This window comes from Cicer arietinum, chromosome 3 (assembly GCF_000331145.2).
Source record: "Cicer arietinum cultivar CDC Frontier isolate Library 1 chromosome 3, Cicar.CDCFrontier_v2.0, whole genome shotgun sequence".
NCBI lineage: Eukaryota > Viridiplantae > Streptophyta > Magnoliopsida > Fabales > Fabaceae > Cicer > Cicer arietinum.
The window spans coordinates 58,020,748-58,040,824 of record NC_021162.2 but is presented as its reverse complement, the minus strand read 5'-3'; the positions used below and the strand labels follow the sequence as shown (position 1 = coordinate 58,040,824).

Sequence of the window (20,077 nt, the reverse complement as noted above, 5' to 3'; positions counted from 1 at the left end):
ACCGCTCTTATACGAAAGGATAGTGATATTATCACCACACTAAAAAAAATAAAAGGGACAAAAAGATAACGGAGAAGTGGCTCAGAAAGTGCATCGAGCAAAAGAGGAGGAAGAGATAAAGTTGAGAAATGCATTCAACTTTGACATGTTTTTCACAAGAGTTTCACACTTTTTATATAGTGATGGAAGTTATCTCACATATGTAAATTATTCAATGTGAGACTTTAGTATTTATAAAGTTGAAAGCTAATCAATGTATGAAAGTTTTTCAATGTGTGACTTTAACAATTTTTAAATTCACACAATAACATACTCTTTATGTTCCAACAATTTCCCACTTAAATTAAAAAAAAAAAAAGGTTTTGTTGTAGTTTCAAACCCTTCTATAAGATTTTGCATAAACAGAGGTGTCTTATGACTTAAACCTTTGATAGTAAGTAAGATTCAGATTCAACAAGAGTGACCCGTAGTCGTGAACTCTATCTCTCACATCAAAGCCACACACAACCTTTTCATATGGTGTATTCTCAAAAGCTCGTGCATAAATGGCTCTGCACGTCTATCCAAGTATAGTGAACGGTATAAAAATTCTGCCTCAAAATTCTATAGGAAGCAGCCCCACTTCCATATTCATATAGGTGAGTCTATCAAAAGTACTCTTGTAGATAAGTACTTCACTTAACATAGAGTATAAATCTCATTAGGAGTTTATATGACCTCATTCTATCATCGCTTCATGTACCATGTTTCTCTAATTTATAATGACATGTTCATCTCATATCACTTCATAACTTTTTATTAGCCAATGAACCTAATTCTTGGAATCTCCAATCTTTTAGGTTAGATTACCATCATGAGTGACTCATTGATCTATATGCAATAGTCTCATCCTTTTGGATATGTTTAGGATTTTCTCTCTAGCTAATCCTTTCGTCAAAGGATCTACTAAATTTTCATCAGTGTCTACATGATCCACTCGAACAACTCCTTATGAAAGTAACTCTCTAATTGTGTTGTGCTTACGATGTATCTGTCGTCTCTTACCGTTGTGATAACAACTCTCAATTTTTGCAATAGTCATTGTACTATCACAATGGATTAACACATTTGACATTGAATTTTGCGATTAAGGGATCTCAACAAGCAAACATCCCATCCAACTCGCTTCTTCACTAGCGGTTTTTAGTGGTATCATTTTAGACTCCACAGTGGAATGAGTCAATTTCACCAGTTTCTTCGTTTTCCAAGATACAATCCCACAAGTTATGCTAGATATATAACTACTGGTTGCTTTGAAGTTATCTGATAAAGTGTTCCAATCGGCATAACTGTATCCTCAAGGACAACAAAAAATCTTTGATAATGTAATTCAAGATTAATGGTAGTGCTTAAGGTATCTCATAATCCTCTCAAAAGCATGACAATGGTCTATATTAGGTTTATTGGTAATTTTGCACAATAGTCCCACAATGTAGGCAATGTCGGATCTAGTACAGTCAATGACATACTTGAGATAACCATTGATGATGTTCGCATATTTAGCTTATTTAGTCTCTACTAGCTCTACACGGTGTTGTCTATGGCAGCTGATAGAAAATAAAAAATCCTCCTTACAAACACACCGTTGTGTCCTATGGTGCTGACATGGTGAGCATTCCTTCACAAATTGCCTATGGTAGTTGTCCAAAAGTCTGCCATGCCATGGAAGAATGGCAGCACTATCACAGAATGGTGGCGCCATGACAGCCATTTAACAATATTGGCTCTATATTTAGAGTATTTCATGTACTTTTTTGTTATCTTTTTAAACATTAATATGAAATAATCTAAAAAAAATTATTTTGTATTAAGCTCTCAAGCTTATTTTTGATAAGATGAATCTTCAACTCTTTGATCTCATGATTTATAATGCCTTAGTTCTGATCAAAGCGATGTTGTTTTGCCGCAAATCACATTGATTTTGAAGATGAAGAATTTGATTCTGAATGAAGAAGATGAAGAATGTTCTTCATAACCTTTGCAACAAGAGTTGCCGATTCAAGACAACACCGTAAAGGACAAGGACAAATCTATACGTAAATATTGTGATTATGAGCTTGCGCCATTGTTTGCCACTCTATCATATGAGTCAAGAACTGACTCCATCAAATTTGCACTGAATCGAAGTTGTTTTTCCAAGTTTTGAACATGAGAAGTTGGTTTCCACAGCTATTGTATCAAAGTCGTTATACCAATATTATATATATATATGCTACATTGTCACCATACTCAAATATATGGTGTTTGACCCTAGTAGAATCCTCATTACTACGTTGTTGCTATTTATTCTCATCCTTTATTCAGTTGTTCCTTTATCTCGAAAAAATATAAAATATTCAAAAACTATAGGATAACAACTTACTAAATTATATGTTAGGTTTCTATTATCATTACTGTTGCTACGATACTTTTTATTGATAACAACTTACTATTTGAAAATGAATCTCTTTTTTTAAGTTACTATGTATATAGAAAATGAAAGATATTTGCACTATTTGAAAGGTTTGATCGTTTGAATGAAAATTAAAATAAATAAGCAAAAGTGAGAATTAATATAATATAATAGTATAAACGTAGCAGTAATATATTTAATTCTCAATGCATAAAGTAAGTTTGCCATTGAAGCCTTAACTTTTTTTGTCCAAACAAAAATAGAAATCTGATAGGTGAATTTATTATTTTATTCAATGATGGTTTTTGTATGGTGCAATAAAGTAGCGTTGACTTACATGATGTGGTATATTTCAAGCTTTATTTAGCTCTACTTTATTAAACAACAAACAATGGTGGATTAGTAACTTTAAATAGTCTTGCTAAAACATGCTTGATTTGCTAGGAAGGTGCTACTGTCAAAAGGAAAGGGGGAAGCTAGCAATGCTACTTGGGGTAGAGATCTTAACATGAAGATCTTTATTAGTTGTGTTAAGAGAATGAAATTAATACTGGTTGCATTGCTTTTTCTCAGTTTGATAAATAAGCTTCTTATCTCATGACTCATGCTTAGTGTGTTTTTATTTGAGCTTGAAATTCCAACAATTGAAATCATGAAAATTGATACTTTTGAATAGCTAACAAGAGTCCAAGACAACACAATTCATTCTTCAAGGTACTATTGAACTACTATAAGCAATTGGAAGTACTACATAGTGGAACTACTACAAACTAGGAACAAACCATAAAGGAAAAGCAGAACGACAACAACCTGACATGTTCACAGGAAAGTAATTGCAGTTGTTATTAGTCAAACTAAACTTCCCGAACCTCAAACCTAACCATGGATTCCTAGGAAATGGGAAACTAAGAGCAAAATAGATGCTATTCTCAGTAATTAACTCATTATTGTAATTAAGTTCATCCCTTGACATTACCATGCAGCTGTATTTACTAACAAAAGCCACTCTACCATCCAATTTCACATTCTGCCACTCAAAAGGATTTTTGTTCATGTCCAGCTTGAACACTTCAACCGTGGTAACCTCAGCTGGCCTAACAAGTTCAAACAAAAAGTATCTTCCTATATATGTGTACTGCACTTTAGACTTAATGTAAATCAAGTATAAGTCTCTCGACGCTGCATCTTTCGCTAGATAACAATGGTTGATTTCCATACCCATAATATAGTTATTGATTATCCTTGATCTTAATGGCTTTGGTTTTGGAAACTTAACACACATTTCAGGCTTTAAACGTCCATAACTGAGATATGTGAGATCATAAACCAATAATTTGGCTTCTGAGCCTGTTCCTTTTGATACATACAATTTAGTACCAATTATTTGCACATCCGCTATATAAGAATTCCAACCTTAATTAACTCCAGTATAATCCAGTAGTTGTTAAAGGGTTTATAAACTGCAATTTGACTAGAATCATCCATAAGAGCAGCTAAATAACAATCTGAACCTGGTTTGGCAGAGGCCACCATTTTTGACACATATAAGTAGGGTGGAAAAAACAACTTTGATGGTATCATGATTCTAGCATTAGTCACTGGATTCAAGAAGAAAACTGTAGCAGAACCTTGTACACTATAGTCACACACAATCAACCATTCTTCAACTGAGCCAACACATTTTTGATGGTAATCCAGCAGTCGTATTTTGGAGCGATGCAAACTTTCAGTACTCAAACTGTAAAACATTGAATCTTCAGATTGTAGTAAAGCTAGTGGAAGTTCAGGTAAATGGTGGTAATAATCTTTTTCAATGATATTAGAAACTGAAATCCACCAAGGAAAGCATATTGCTTTCATTGCAAGATACTCTCTAAGAGGCAAACGCTTCATAATCTGTTCCAATATCTCATTTGGTAGATATTTCCACATGCTGTTTTGCTCCATCCTTTAAGCTTGAAAACTTTTCTGTTACAATCAAAAAAAGATTACTTGCCACTTTGAAATATAAGTTCAAGAAAAGAGGTAATTTTTTATTTTTCATATATAAAATGCTACTTACAATGTAGAAAGATTACTACTATAGGAAAAAAGAATTATAACTACATTAACAATCACATTCAGAAGAAGAAAGTGTGAATCCTAATTAGTTGGTTCAATCATGCTCTAGAATTAATAAATGAAATTAACACAAAGAAATCAGAAATAAATTAACACAAGAAATAAAACAGAGATGCAAAACGAAAGAGAGGAAAAAAAGAATGTGCATACAAGATTTACGAGGTTCAATGAATGCACTATGAATAAAAGAATCTGAAGTTGATAAAAATAAAGAACCTTTTGATTCTCTCTTTTATTGTAACAATGGTGTTTCACCAAGAAAATACTCGGTGCGTGATATTCCTCTATCTTTCAAATCTCTTATTACGTTTGTTTTGTATTTTCTTTTTCAACTCTACCAACCCAATTTATAATAAAATAAATATGATATCCCTTAATTTGTTGAAAAATTTCCCTTGTACCCTCCTTATTATACTTATACCCCCAAATTTAGAATGAAATGACTATTTTGCCCTCGTATAAATAATAAAACCTCACAAAATCACCATTTCACATTTTTACATTTCTGGAACAGGGAGTAAGTTTTTTTTCCAAATTTCCGGAGAAGTTGAGAAACAAGTTTTCCGGTACAGAAGTTGTACTCCGGAAACCTTGTTGTAATGTTTGCCGATACCGGAAATCTTGCATGAAGTTTTCCGGTATAGAAGAGTGTTCCGGAAAACATATTTTTAAGTTATCCGGTATAGAAGGTGTTCCGGAAAACTTGATTGCCAACATTTCCGGTAGTTACCGGAGAACTTGAGCATCAAGTTTTCCGAAAGTTACGTATATATATTTTTTTAATTTAATTAATTATAATTTTATAAGTTATTGTGATTTATTTCTTTTAATATTTTAATTTTTCAGTGGGTGCACGAGGAAGAGACGGCAAAATCATACGAATTACACGGGACACTGAGACTTCTACATCGACTCCGATGAATCCCTCAGAGAGGATTCGACCGACAGCTTCAAGGAGAAGAAGACGTATGATTATTGAAGACGACGATGAGGGACATCATGATCAGGGGGAGCCTTCTATAGTGCATGAGGAAGATGTGGTACATGGGCAGGTGGATGTACATGAGCATATGGTGCACGAGCAGGTGGATGTACATGAGCAGGAGGAGGCTGCACCTGCTCATGAGGGAGAGCATATGGAGGAGGAACATGATGGAGCTGAGGGACCTGGTGAGCTCACACGGTATCCTGGAGGACCTTATGATTTGTCTGTCCTTACACGATACCGTTATCATGTTTCAGCTAGACTATGGTTTGGCGAGGTATATTAAATTAATTATTACTTATTTCAATTAATTATTATTTGTTGTCTAAATTTAATTTTAATGTCATATATTTTTTTTTTGTATACAGGAGCGACCATTGCTGAAAATTGTTGCGCATGGGAAGAAAATGCAACAATTTACTCCGCCGGTACTTCCGCGACCCATAGAGAATTGGGTGAATTTGTCTGGTCTGAACCCATTACAACGGGGTAGTTTGAAGATGATCGACAACAACTTGATATCTGCCTTTGTTGAAAGATGGCATTCTGAGACATCGTCATTTCACATGCCATTTGGTGAAATGACGATTACTTTGGATGATGTTGCCAATCTTCTCGAATTGCCTATTAGGGGTGAGTTCTACAGTCCACCCGGTGTAGATAGAGTAACGACATGTAATCTTGTCGTCCATCTATTAGGAGTGACCACAGAAGAGATCTGGGAGGAGACCAAAATGACTAGAGGTGCACACTATAGACTGGATTGGTTGAAGGAGGTGTTCAGAAGGCAGTGTGCAGCAGAGAGGTTTGACTGTGCTGCTATGGCATATCTGTTGAATTTAGTCGGGAGTACTATTTTCGCTGATAAGACTCATACTCTAGTTGATGCTAAGTACCTTTCTTTATTCAGATATTTAGACGACATAGATAAATATGCATTGGGTACTGCTGCATTAGTGGTGCTTTATGACTATCTCTCAGATGCCTGCTATTATGACACCAAACAGATAGGTGGATATATGACGCTGCTTCAAGTATCAATTATATTTTAGTATTAATTGTTAATTATTTATTTAATTTATTTATGTTGTATTTAATTGTTAGTATTAATTATTTAATATTTTTATTTGTAACAGTGCTGGATTTACGAATATTTTCCGAATATTTGTAATAGAGGTGATCAGGGTGCTGACGTGGAATGTTTTGCCCGAATGAATAGATGGTGCTATAAGCAAGGCAAGCATAAGGTCCACGAATACAGAAGTATTATTGATGCATTGACACCTGCAGATGTTATATGGAGACCATGGGAGAATCACATGGGTGTCATTCCTTTTGATAATATCACGCTTTCTACTGGTCACATTCGATTATGCAGCACTGTAGTGAAATATCTACCAGAGAGGTGTTTGAGACAATTTGGATATATCCAATATATTCCTTCACTGCCACTTCTAGATCCTGCTAGATTATTTGATGTAGATGTGGAATGGTTGGGATATGTGATGCCAGTGACAGAGCTATTTCACAAGCTTCGTCCAGCTACATATCCATCTGAGTGTGAAGATGGATATTTGGAGTGGTTCTATCAGGTGTCTCATCCACTGCTGGTGCGACTAGATGGTGTACCTCATGTCACACGTTATAGTGTACCGCCCACCAGTGCAGATGCTTCTAGCTCACAGCCGCCACCTATCCTACAGCAGATCGGTGATCTTATACAACAGGGGTTGAGGCAACATCAAGCTAGTCCAGATGATGAGTTGTATATTCACTTTTATAAAGCTTTGTATTTATCACGTAGTCGCACTAGTTAGTAGTAACATTTCTGATGAACTATTGTTATGTCGGTTATTTTATGAACACTTTTGATGAACTATTATTATGTCGGTTATTTTATGAACACTTTATGCTAGTTATTTTATTAATTATTGTTATTTCGGTTACTTTATTAATTATTATTATGTTAGTTATTTTATTAATTATTAAATATTGTTATGTCGGTTACTTTATGAAATAAATACAAGATAAAATCAATTACTAAAAGGCATGACAAAAAGCTAAAATTAATTAATAACAATTGAAATGTCGGTTACATTAAAGTGATTTTGTATCAATTTTAAAACATTAAGGTTCATCTAAAGACATTGCATCTACGGGTTCCGTAGGTGGATTTTGGGTAACACGTGACAACCGGCCTAATAAATACCCCCAGTGTTGTAGACGGCCTGTGTATGCTATTGCCCAAGAAGTTGCTTCATTGGTACGATATTGCTTCCAACCTGGTGCAATTTCTGGCATTGGAAATCCATCTTTCATCTTTAACTGCAAAAATTAAATAAATTAACAGTGCAGATGCTTCTAGTTCACAGCCGCCACCTATCCTACAGCAGATCGGTGATCTTATACAGCAGGGGTTGAGTGAACATCAAGCTAGTCCAGATGATGAGTTGTATATTCACTTTTATAAAGCTTTGTATTTATCACGTAGTCGCACTAGTTAGTAGTAACACTTTTGTAACTATTGTTATGTAGGTTATTTTATGAACACTTTTGATGAACTATTATTATGTCGGTTATTTTATGAACACTTTTGATGAACTATTATTATGTCGGTTATTTTATGAACACTTTATGTTAGTTATTTTATTAATTATTGTTATGTCGGTTACTTTATTAATTATTAATTATTGTTATGTCAGTTACTCTATTAATTATTGTTATGTTGGTTACTTTATTTATTATTAAATATTGTTATGTCGGTTACTTTATGAAATAAATACAAGATAAAATCAATTACTAAAAGGCATGACAAAAAGCTAAAATTAATTAATAACAATTGAAATGTCGGTTACATTAAAGTGATTTTGTATCAATTTTAAAATATTAAGGTTCATCTAAAGACATTGCATCTACGGGTTCCGTAGGTGGATTTTGGGTAACACGTGACAACCGGCCTAATAAATACCCCCAGTGTTGTAGACGGCCTGTGTATGCTATTGCCCAAGAAGTTGCTTCATTGGTACGATATTGCTTCCAACCTGGTGCAATGTCTGGCATTGGAAATCCATCTTTCATCTTTAACTGCAAAAATTAAATAAATTAACAAATATAAGACAAAAATTACCAGAATAAAATTTAAAAAAGTATAAGAAAATAATTACCGGAACCCAGTGATTTCCATTAACAAAACCAATACAACAAATGCGATCATTTTTTGTCGATCCGGAATGTGAACCCCTCATAGGAAAGAAAGTCATTGAAAATGTCAGACCGAACGTGACAAGAATAATATTATATGCTGTCGCTATCACGTAACCCATATCAGGTATGGACAACCATTTATCCATGGGTTGAACACCTAAGCCGGATATCATCAACGAATCTCTTACTTCTCTAATGTGTCATGTGAACAATCTATCATATGGAGTTACATGAGAAGCAATCTCTTGATCCAATCTATTGCGGACCAAAGACCAACACTCTTCACCGAAACCAAGCAATAATGCAATAGCGCGAAAACCACAATTTCCATCCGCTGCCACGTCAAATATGTCATCAATATATGACTGAATAATATCAGGAAATTGTCTCAATAACAAATTTTTTGAAGAATGAGATGACTGAGAGTGGTGTTTCTTTGATTGAGAGGCTTGTCTCTTATTTGATTGAGAGGGTTGGGAACCAATATCTTCACCATATGTTGCATTAACATGCTCAAAGTAAGAAGAGTCTCGATATACATCATATCCATCTGACTTCATACCCTTACTCTTCTTCACTCTTCCTTTGGTTTTGACTTTTTCAGGTGGTGGACACATTGAACTTGTACTTGGAAAAACAAGTTCACACACTTTACTCTTCAACACTCGTTTCCCAATAACATCAAGTGATCGAAAGTGTTTCCATAAGGCATTCATCTCAATAGACATATCCAACTCTGATCCATCTTCTGTGTCTTGAGTGAGTTCACATTCCATGCTTAATTTTCTCCATTGAATATGCACAGAATCTAGAGGAATTGGTTCACCCATTAATTTATATTGTCCCAATTCACAAGCACAACGTAATCCGTATGTCCTTCTCAGAGAACACCCACATATAGATTTGCCAGTACCCACCCACTCAACTTTGTCGTATTCTTCATCAATACGTCTTTGAGCTTTTGTTGATACAAATGTATTCAATCTCTGATAAAATGGATTTATGTGCTCATGCTCTTCATCATAAAAACTTTTTTGAAACGAGGCTCTGATTCTTTTATGTTGCAACCTTATCATGTTGTTCATAGCCTCCCAACATTTACACAAATCACCCATGCTATTTTCTAACATTAACTTCAGTTTCCAGTGAGCTGACTCAACCCTATAAATTTTTTTTACAGATACATTAGAAAATATAATACAATTCAACAATATATAATAAAATTATATTAAATACCTGTTAGTCGTTGTGTTCCCCAAATGCATCACTTTATTTGTCCATACTTCAACAAATCTTTCTTTATATGGAGTCAACCAAGTTTCTTTGACATAATCAACAAACACTTTAGTATCAACACATGATTGCTCAACCATATGCAAGCGCATCATATACTATTTTTCATTACTACAATACATAATGTCTTTCCACATATTCAATATTGACTCTTGTCTATCCTTTAAGACATATTGCTTGTATTTTGCTCCAACATTTTTTTCGATATGAAATCGACAAAGTAAATTAACAGCATGTGGAAACACAATGCCAACTGCATTCATTAACGCAAGATCTCTGTCTGTCACAATTACTTGAGGGAATTTATTTTGTGTAACAAACAAATCTTTTAGTCTCTCTAATGCCCAACAAAAGTTTTCTTCTCGCTCACATTCCAAATAAGCAAATCCAACTACAAATGTTTTCTTTGTTGATGTCATACCAACAATTTCTTTGAGATCTTAGTAACATTACTCTTATCTCGGTCTTGCAATGAGAGTAATATCTGTCTCGGTGCAACATTATATTTTGTTAATTCATGAACATGCTTTCTTTCTTCTTCATTTAAGCGTCCAACATATGCATGCCCCTCCAAAGTATCAGGTAATTCATGGTTGTGAATTCCACAAATTACTTTAACTATCCATCCTGAACCATCTTTTAATGGTTTTGATCTAAGCTTGAAAGGACAATCACATTTTTTTGTTGAACTTCGAATAGAACTAGCAGCACACTTGTATTTTCCCCCTTTGTCACAACCTAATATTAATTTATTTCTCCGTCCTTTCTCACCCGTCTCTATATCTGATCTTCTGATAATAACGGTAACTTTATTTTTTATACCAATTTCTTTTGTCCATTTCACAATAGTATCCCTTGAATCAAATATCTGAAATAAAATAATTATAATTAATCACAAAAATATATTTTTATAATATTAATATTAAATATATTTATTCATACCTGATCTGTGTCAAAAATATTTGTAGTATCGACACATGTTTTGTCTATTAATAGTAGTGGATTATCCATATTTGTTAATATTTAAAAAAAATTAAAAAAAAATAAAAAACTTAAAAAAAAAATTAAAAAAAGTTGGTCTGTACCGGAAAACTTAGAAATGAAGTTTTCCGGAATCTACTACTGTACCAGAATACTTGTCAAATAAGGTTTCCGGTACACAACTTTTCTCTTCTGTACCGGAAAACTCAGTTTTAACATTTCCGGTACTTTACTCTGTACCGGAAATCTTGTTACAAGTATTCCGGTAGTTACCGAAAATCTCTTTTACGGCTGGGTGAATGACAAAATGGTGAAAAAAATATTTACCTTTACTTTCTTTGAAATAGCAAAAAAATAAAAATTTGAGGGTACTTTTGGCATTTTCGAATTTTTTTGGGGGTACAAGGCAAATTCTGGGGGGTACAGGGGAAATTTTTCTAATTTGTTGAGTAAAGCCCACATAGGGAAAGGCCCAACTACATAAAATGTGATTTGTTACTCACACCCCCATATAATGTCTATATTCTACCCATAATAATTTAATGATATAAGGAAACTCCAACAATAACTATCACTTTTTGTTGGATTTTTTTTTTAATGTACAAATTAGCCTAACAATGTAGTACTATTTTTTTATTTTAATTTGAAAATATACTATTGAAATTACAATTTAGATAGGTTCAAATAAGATGAATATTATAAAGCTGAAATAAAAAAATAGAATTAAAATAAATATTTACAACTAAGAAAAAAAAAAGAATAACAAACTCATTTGTAAAAGTGATTTCATTCTCGAGTTCGAACTCAAGACATAATATTTAACCTAACAATATTAACATTTGTTAATTGAACTAAAATTTAAAAACAACATCTACTCACTTTTTAGTTAGTGTAAATATTAATAAATTGTACCTACACGTTTGTTTAAAACACTTTTAGACAAAGTTTCCTAATTTAGACCAACTAAAATATGAATGGATGCAAATTAACAACTCTTAAATGAACTTGTTAACTTACTGTCATCTCTTTTGTTTTTTCTTAAAAGAAATAATAAAAGAATCATAATAATTAATTTATACAACTACAAAATTCCGTAATAAAATATTCAACTTAACAATATTGACATTTGTCAGTTCAATTACGATTTAAGGACTATAATCACTTATTTTTAGTGAGTGAAAATTAGCATTTTGTAATTACAAATTTGTTGAATATATATTAAGGTGTAGCTTGCTAAAGGTGAAAATGCTTACTCTTAAAGTATGCATATTCAGTTGATTATTGTTTTTGTTTATAATAAGAGGAAAATATAAACGAAACTACAAGGCAACAAATATTCTATTGATTTTAATTTTACTAGATAAAAAAACGTGTTAATTACATATCTTTTACATCAATTTTACAATAAGAACGTGTTATATGTTGCTTATAAAATTTGTCGTGCCAAAAGATCGGTGATGTGAGCTATTTATTTTTTAAAAAATTGGCAGATTTCATATCGGTTTGTACACATTTAAGTTTAACATAGATTTAAAAATGAGATTTTTTACACTAGTATGGTATGTTTGTTTTGTACATATCGGTTTGTACATAGGTTTGTTATAAAGGAAAACAAAACTATTCTTAAAAATCAATTATACTGAAAGTTATTTTTTCTATGAAGGCAGAAATTCTATTCTTAAAATATCATAATGGAAAATTTATTTTCAAATAGACCGAAATATATTTTTGTGTAAAATATCATGTCAAAAACTATTTCAAAGATTTTAAATTATTCAAACATTTTAATTAGAAAAAAAATTCCGATCATTATATTATTAATAATGTTAATCCTGAGAATAATTTTAAAACCATAATGTCTCTATTTACCACACGCAAAGCTATTACACCGTACCAAAACTGGTGTTAAATGTCAAAGAAATGGGTATGAAATTCCTTAATGTACTAGTGGCTCTATTTTCAATTCTTTCAATCGAGTCAAAGCTTCTTTGCTACCGTGGCACATCTATTATTCTTATTTAGTTAGGCAATAAACAAAAAATTATATAATATATTAAGGAAAATGCGAGTTTGTTCAAGAGAAAAAAATCGAAAATAAACAAAAGTAATGAGATAGATCACTTTAACATCTATTTATTTTATATTTCTTTAAAATTTAAAATTAATTTTTAACCAACCATTTATAACAAAATAAATAATAATTTCTACCATTTAGCATACTCATAAATTAATCTCATTAGAAATGCTAAGACCAAATAAAAGTAACAAAAGAAAGTCCAAAGAGATAAAAAGGCCTAGGTGTTATATGTGTGATTTGTGAATCACAATCCAAATATATCATAATTCGTCATTTTTCTTATGATGTAAAAGACTCTAAAACGAGATTGTGTTATTCTTTCTCATGTATCCAAGAGGTATCATAAACACGAGAATGTATATGAATATAGTTAATTAAGGTCTGATATTTATGTTATTTTTAACAATTCCATTACTTAAATAATATTTAGCTCCTTCTTGTTAAAATAATAATAATTTAGCTAACGAAGACATGGTATAAAACGACAGACATGCTCATTTGATATGAAATATATTTTAGCATAAGAAAATATGTTCGATCCAAATTTATAGGCTCATGAGGCTCACATACTCTAATTTAGAATTGAAATTTATTACGATAACAAAGAGGATATAATAATATTAATTGTTCAGCGTTGACCATTTCAGTGACCCATGTGTCCGATTTAGGAAGTGAATCTTCCCACACGATTCAGATCAAATTGATGTAAAATTATTTGGATGTTTTTATTTTTATTTTTAATAAAACTGATGAACCTAAATGATTGATCTCAAATAAAGAGTTTCACTTAAATACAAATAGTTTGAAAAAGTACGAGTTTGAATTTTTAATAAAATAATTTTTAATAATATTTTAACTATTTATTAGTAAAACACTAAATTATTAGGATATTATTTTCTCAAAAGAGAGGATTGAGATAAAAAGATACTGCATATTATTAATGACTAAAAATTGTAACATAGATGATAATTTGATCACAAATTTTAAAGATAATAATAAATATAATCATTTCTATTAAATTATGAATAATTACATGAGTTTCCTTTTATAAATGTCTTTGAAACCAATTCCTTTATATTTTTCAATATGGTGAAGATAAGTCATACACAATTTACTTTACTTCTGCATAGGGAGGTCATCTTTTTATCCTACACTTAAAGGATTAGGCCAGATGTTTTGCTACTCCCCTCAGGAAATGAATAATTAAGTGTGTTCTCATATATTAACTAAAATTGGAAATTTTTATGTGGTGGATATTATGGACAAAGATGGAAATACAATCAATATATCACAAATAAATTATTTTTACTATTATTTTAAAAGTGGGTATGATTTTCATCTTGATGTATTTAAAATGAGAATTAATGGAAGAGTCCATTATGCCACCATGCAGGATTATAAAGTTGACATATGCTAGAGTTGCGGAACCTAACATTATCAAGAACCTCGTGATTGATAGAGAATGAAAAAGCAATGCTTTGTTGAAATGAGTCATGCACGACCCATGCATGCAATACAAAGATGCTCCACACGGTTACGCACGAGTGAGGAATGAAAAAGGTATCTACATAGCTTCTATTGCCGTCTAATATCAAAATGCACTTTTCTTTTAACCAAAAAGGAATTAAACAATGCTATTACAGCCACATACAGGGGGAAAGTATAAATGTTTAACACTCTCTAAAGGGAAATTTTTTGTTGGTATAAATTATGTTTTCATCCTTTTTTTTTTGGGAAAAAAGTAATATGTAATTTTGTTTTCATTATATTTTTTCTTATATTTATTAAGAATAATTATCTTCAATGTCAACAAAAATTTAATTAACAAAATAATATGATGGTAATTACCATTAAATCATTATAAGACTATTTAATTGTGTTCCATAACTACAATTCATTTGGTAGCTGTAAAAACGTAGATATGAAAGGTTGAGTTTGAATTCGACATTCTGCACTTCTCTGCAGGTGTGTGAATCTAGTCCTTAGATCACTTGACCAAAATAATAGTCCTTAGATCACTTGACCAAAATAAAAGATACCACTTACCCAAAAAAAAGACAGTTTACTTTTCATGCATTGCCCATGTAAAAAGAACTTTATACTTTTTAACGCATTACTCGACCATGTGTGTAATTTTAGAAATAGTTATAATAAAATTTAATATTTAATCATCTAATGATTGTGATTGATTAACAATGTAAGCACTTTTGACATTGACATTGATATTCTTTATAATTACAATCTTTAAGAAAATAAATATTAGGAATTTTACATTATCAATCAATCATAATCGTTAAATTTGACTTTGTTAATAACTACTTCTAACATTACGCATATAACTAATTATGATTATAAATTTCTGTAAAACTATGCATGAATATGAAGCTCGTATATAAATTTATATATATATATTAAAAAATATGAGACCTAGACTGCCTTTAAAAAATTGCAGATAAATTATGCATACAACTAATTAAAATTAGTCTGAAGTATTCTACTTATAAAATTTTAAAAAAATGAATTGGTAAAGTACGCAATTTTGAAAAGACATCCTATAATTTACTTAAAAAATCACAGTACAGTGATTTTTTACAGATACAGTTTAAAGCTAACTATAGACTTGCAAAATAAGCAAAAGAATAAGAAATAGACATTAATTTAGTGAAATACATGTGGAAAGTAAATTTGAGGTTTTTATTTTCTTTCCATATTTGCAAGTGAATGATCCGATGATATATAATATACGCCAAATCATAAAAAATAAATATATCATCTGGCTAGATCTAATTGAAAAATCAAAAGAAAACAAAAGTGAATAATAATATATATGAAAAACGAAATTAAAATATTGAAACAAAACAGAGTTTAGTTTGTAAATATAAATATATAAGGAGGAACAAAGCCCGTGATTCCCGACGAAAGAGCATATAATTCACATTATATATGTCTTTTGGAAGAGACAGCACAGCATCACATTTCACAGTCGTAAACACATGTTTCCACTGCTGTCTATTCATACATTTCTTACTGTTTTTCTTATCTATATAGCTGCTAAATCATATTTACAAATTACATTCATATTATTATATTCTTTCCATAAAAAATATAGGATAGATTTTAAAGTTTCTAGTAACACGGGTGTAATTTAGTATGTATCGGTCACATATTTCTGTATTCTAGTTTATATTTTAAATTTGAAGGGATACTCCAAGTGCAATTTAAAACTATAGATTCATTCAAAAAAATTGACTCTTAGTATAATTAAATACAATCAAATAATATACTACCGACTATATAACACCAACATATGCAATCTATAATATATTAAAAATTAATATTACAAAATAATAAATAAATTAAAAAGTGTACCATTAATTTTGTTATTTTATCACATAATTGTAATTAATATTATAAAATAGTTATATAATTAACAATTTATATTTATTGTTGTATAAATTGATTTACATCGATAATGTATAATCATTAATCTCAAGAAATAAAAAACAGTTATATTTTTTTAGAAAATGGAACCGGAACATATAAAATAGTAAAAAAATCATAGTATACTAAATTAATAAATATAAGTATTATTAAAAAATTAATACAATGTCTCCTAATAATAATAATAAATAAATAAGTACTGAAATATATAAATGCAATTAGGTTTATTTTCAAAATTATAATTCAAAATCCTATTCGATTTGAACAATTTTCACTAAAAGATAATTACATCGTCACTCATAAAAACTCATCATGTTGCCATATAAAACCTATTTTACAACTGTTTTTGTAGAAATAATAACAACCACATTTTTCCTTCTTATTGATTTTCCTTACTAGTTTGGTCGTAACTTATACTCCACAATTAATTTATAGCAAGGAAATTAGTTAAGGATTTACTTTCGAAAGGTACGTACACTGTATCATTTGGATACCAACAACCTTTTATTTGACTTCGCATGCAGCTCAGAATTTGTGGAGTGAGACGTATACATTATTATTGTTTTTTAATTTGCTTGTATTGGCAAAAAAAAATATTGTATTCTCATCATCAGAAGAATCAAACTAATATTTCTATTTTTTCTCATTACTTTTTTATTCTTATCAATTGTATGTTACGTACGGTCCCCTACTACCCTATAACTTAATAATTATTATATTGACTAGCTATATATATAGTATATATATATGTGTGACCTATTTTATTATATCTCAAACAAACAAAGTTTTTGATTTTCAAGTTGATACGATAAAAATTGGCCTCACATGAAATAATCAAGTATATTCCTCCCATTCCTTGATGTCCATGCATATTAAAAAATATACACCAACATGCTTACGGTATGAAAAATAAATTATTCATTTATCATCTCAAAGGGCCACAAAGAGAAGGAGAAATCGAGTAAGAGAGAGAAGGTGTTCTAAATTCTATGTTTGAAGATCAATCTAAGATGGTTATCATCGATTTCCAGTGTTATTAAGATGGAATATATTTTTTATTTCAACGTCCAAATATGAAGGAGGACGAAGATAGATAGACAGATAAATAGATATTCAATTTTCAACTATTTCATTTTTATGAATTAGTATTTGGTGTTGAAATCAAACGAAAGTGTTTGAAAGTTGTGGAAGGTATATAGATGGAGGATATGAGGGAAGAAAAAACATATGGGTCAGAATGTTCGAAGACAAGTGTTTCAAATGAAGTAGATGGTTGTGAAATTAGTGAAGAAAATCATGAAGATGAAGAAAGTAAGCAAAACAACATTAATGAAGGATTAAGCTCAAGCAATAGTACTATAGAAGAAAATAATGAGAAGAAATCATCAGTGAGACCTTATGTTAGATCCAAGTTTCCTAGGCTACGTTGGACCCCTGATCTTCACCTTCGCTTCATTCATGCTGTTCAAAGACTTGGTGGACAAGAGAGTAAGTACTTCCACACACACATAAATATATAGCTTCTTAATTTATGCCTTTTCTTCATTTCAATTTTCCCTAGGAAGGTCAATTGATTCAATAAATTTCTTATTTTGGATAAACAAAAAAGTTAACTTAATAATTTGATTAATTTTAATTTTGTTAATATATGAATTGCTAATTTTCTTGGATGTAGGAGCAACTCCAAAATTGGTTCTTCAGTTGATGAATATAAAAGGTTTGAGTATTGCTCATGTGAAGAGTCATTTACAGGTAAATCATATAGATATTAATTATTTGCAAACCTATATATAGAGCTAGCTTTCAATTAATATTTCTTAAAAGATTAGTACTTTTTTATAACTTCTTTTGTTTCCCATGTATTTCATTTTCCAGATGTATAGAAGCAAGAAAGTAGTTGACACAAATCAAGGTACAATTTTAGGTTTTCCTTTTTGTACAATTTCAACCATATCAACAAGTGATCATATTAGGGTTTGTGGTTATAAATCATTGATAAGTATTTATGATTGTTTATGGAACAGTTTTGGCTGATCATAGGCTTCTTGTAGACAATGGAGACAAAAATGTTTATAATCTCAGCCAACTTCCTATGCTTCAAGGCTATACTCCAAACCAAAGTTCATCATATAGGTATACACATTAAACCTTTTATTTTCTTCCAAAAATTAAAAATCATACAAATACAAATTAAAGAACAAAGTACAAGTGATTTTATTGTTCAAATTTCTTAAATCACTTATAACTATTAATTATGGAAATTTAGAGATGCAAAATTTGTTTTTAATTATGTCACTAAATGTTAGAGACGTTAAGTTTAATGACTAATTTTAAATTTTCATCTTCAATTAATTTCGGTCATTATTTTAACTTTTTTTGAAAATACCACGATTTGCACATTTTAAAGTATTTGCAACAACGTCACAACTACAATTTAACCCAGATCGCCTGTATATTCCTACATTATAAATGTTCATATTATAATTATAATTGCGACTTCATTATTTTAAAAACCATGGTAGTAACTACAGTTTTCTTTCTTTTCTTTTTATACAGATGTGGATATGAGCCAATAATGATGGAGAGAAGCAATAATCACATGGTGAATATGGATCATAGTATTTTCCAAGTGGACTCTTCACATTTTAGAGAACAATCATCAAGAAGTAAAGTCCATGAACCAAATGACAATTTCCTCTCATTTTGTGGCCATGATCTTCAAGATCATCCAAGAGCACAAGACCTCATGCTTAAAGATAATTTGCTTGCAAATCAAGTGGAACCAAATACATTGAAAAGAAAAGCTTCAGATGTGGAAGTTGATTTGGATCTATCACTTAAATTAAATTCAAGGAATTACCAAGGAAATATAGAGGAACATGAAGTTGATAGCAAATTATCACTCTCTTTGTATTCTCAATCTTCATCATCTTATCTTGGCAGTAAAATGAAAGAAAAAGATGTTTCTAAGGAGCAAGGGAAAATTAGAGGCAATAATATTGTTTTGGATCTAACCATATAATTGAATATGAGACATATTCTAAGTGAGATCTTGAGGTACCTGTCAGAAATTATGCATATTTTGTAACAAAATTATTACATTCATATGAGACCAGACAAAATTATATTTTCCTTTTTTGTCTCTTTCTAGCTGTATATGGACAGTCTGTTTATTTAATATTGGTACTATATGTTAGGTAGATGCTATGAAGCATATGATCTCAACAATGTGTTAGTTTTACACTTTATATTATCATACTGTAAGTTCAGTGATTAAAGTTACACTAATATTTCTGCATTTGTTTTTTAGATAAACCAATTAGATATTTCTGCATGGTGTGACTTCATTTAAATTCAGACCTTGGGATTTTTTTTAAAAAAAATTTCTCACGTTTTCAATTTGCATGCATTATTGGAAGATCCTGCTTATTCTATTTTTTCTCGTTAGACATATCCCATTTTGGTCATAATTAAAAAAAAATGGGAACCATATATTTTTATCGATCTCTTAGGGAATCATATATGAAGGGGTACAATATTCTCT

General features: G+C 30.7%; 1 protein-coding gene and 1 pseudogene across 2 annotated transcripts; one reads left to right on the top strand and one right to left on the bottom strand.

Moving 5' to 3' along the window:
- Window positions 1–3,081: 3,081 nt before the first annotated feature.
- Window positions 3,082–4,854, bottom strand: LOC101489046 (uncharacterized; annotated as a pseudogene).
- Window positions 4,855–17,306: 12,452 nt separating this feature from the next.
- On the top strand, window positions 17,307–19,848 carry LOC101498576 (uncharacterized). 2 transcript variants are annotated; one of them, XM_004492420.4, is made up of 5 exons: window positions 17,307–18,021; window positions 18,209–18,285; window positions 18,409–18,445; window positions 18,558–18,666; window positions 19,090–19,848. In XM_004492420.4, the coding sequence occupies exons 1-5, from the start codon at window positions 17,733–17,735 to the stop codon at window positions 19,553–19,555; spliced, it is 978 nt and encodes a 325-aa protein (XP_004492477.1). In that variant the 5' UTR covers window positions 17,307–17,732; the 3' UTR covers window positions 19,556–19,848. The 2 variants fall into 2 exon arrangements, with proteins under 2 accessions (XP_004492477.1, XP_004492478.1); XM_004492421.4 differs by having other exon boundaries at window positions 17,593–18,021; window positions 18,585–18,666.
- Window positions 19,849–20,077: the final 229 nt, after the last annotated feature.

Coding starts and splice junctions, on each gene's coding strand:
- LOC101498576 (XM_004492420.4), top strand. CDS start 17,733: ATGGAGGATATGAGGGAAGAAAAAACATATGGGTCAGAATGTTCGAAG. Junction 18,286..18,408: donor ATGTGAAGAGTCATTTACAG/GTAAATCATATA, acceptor TTCATTTTCCAG/ATGTATAGAAGCAAGAAAGT. Junction 18,446..18,557: donor AGTAGTTGACACAAATCAAG/GTACAATTTTAG, acceptor TTTATGGAACAG/TTTTGGCTGATCATAGGCTT.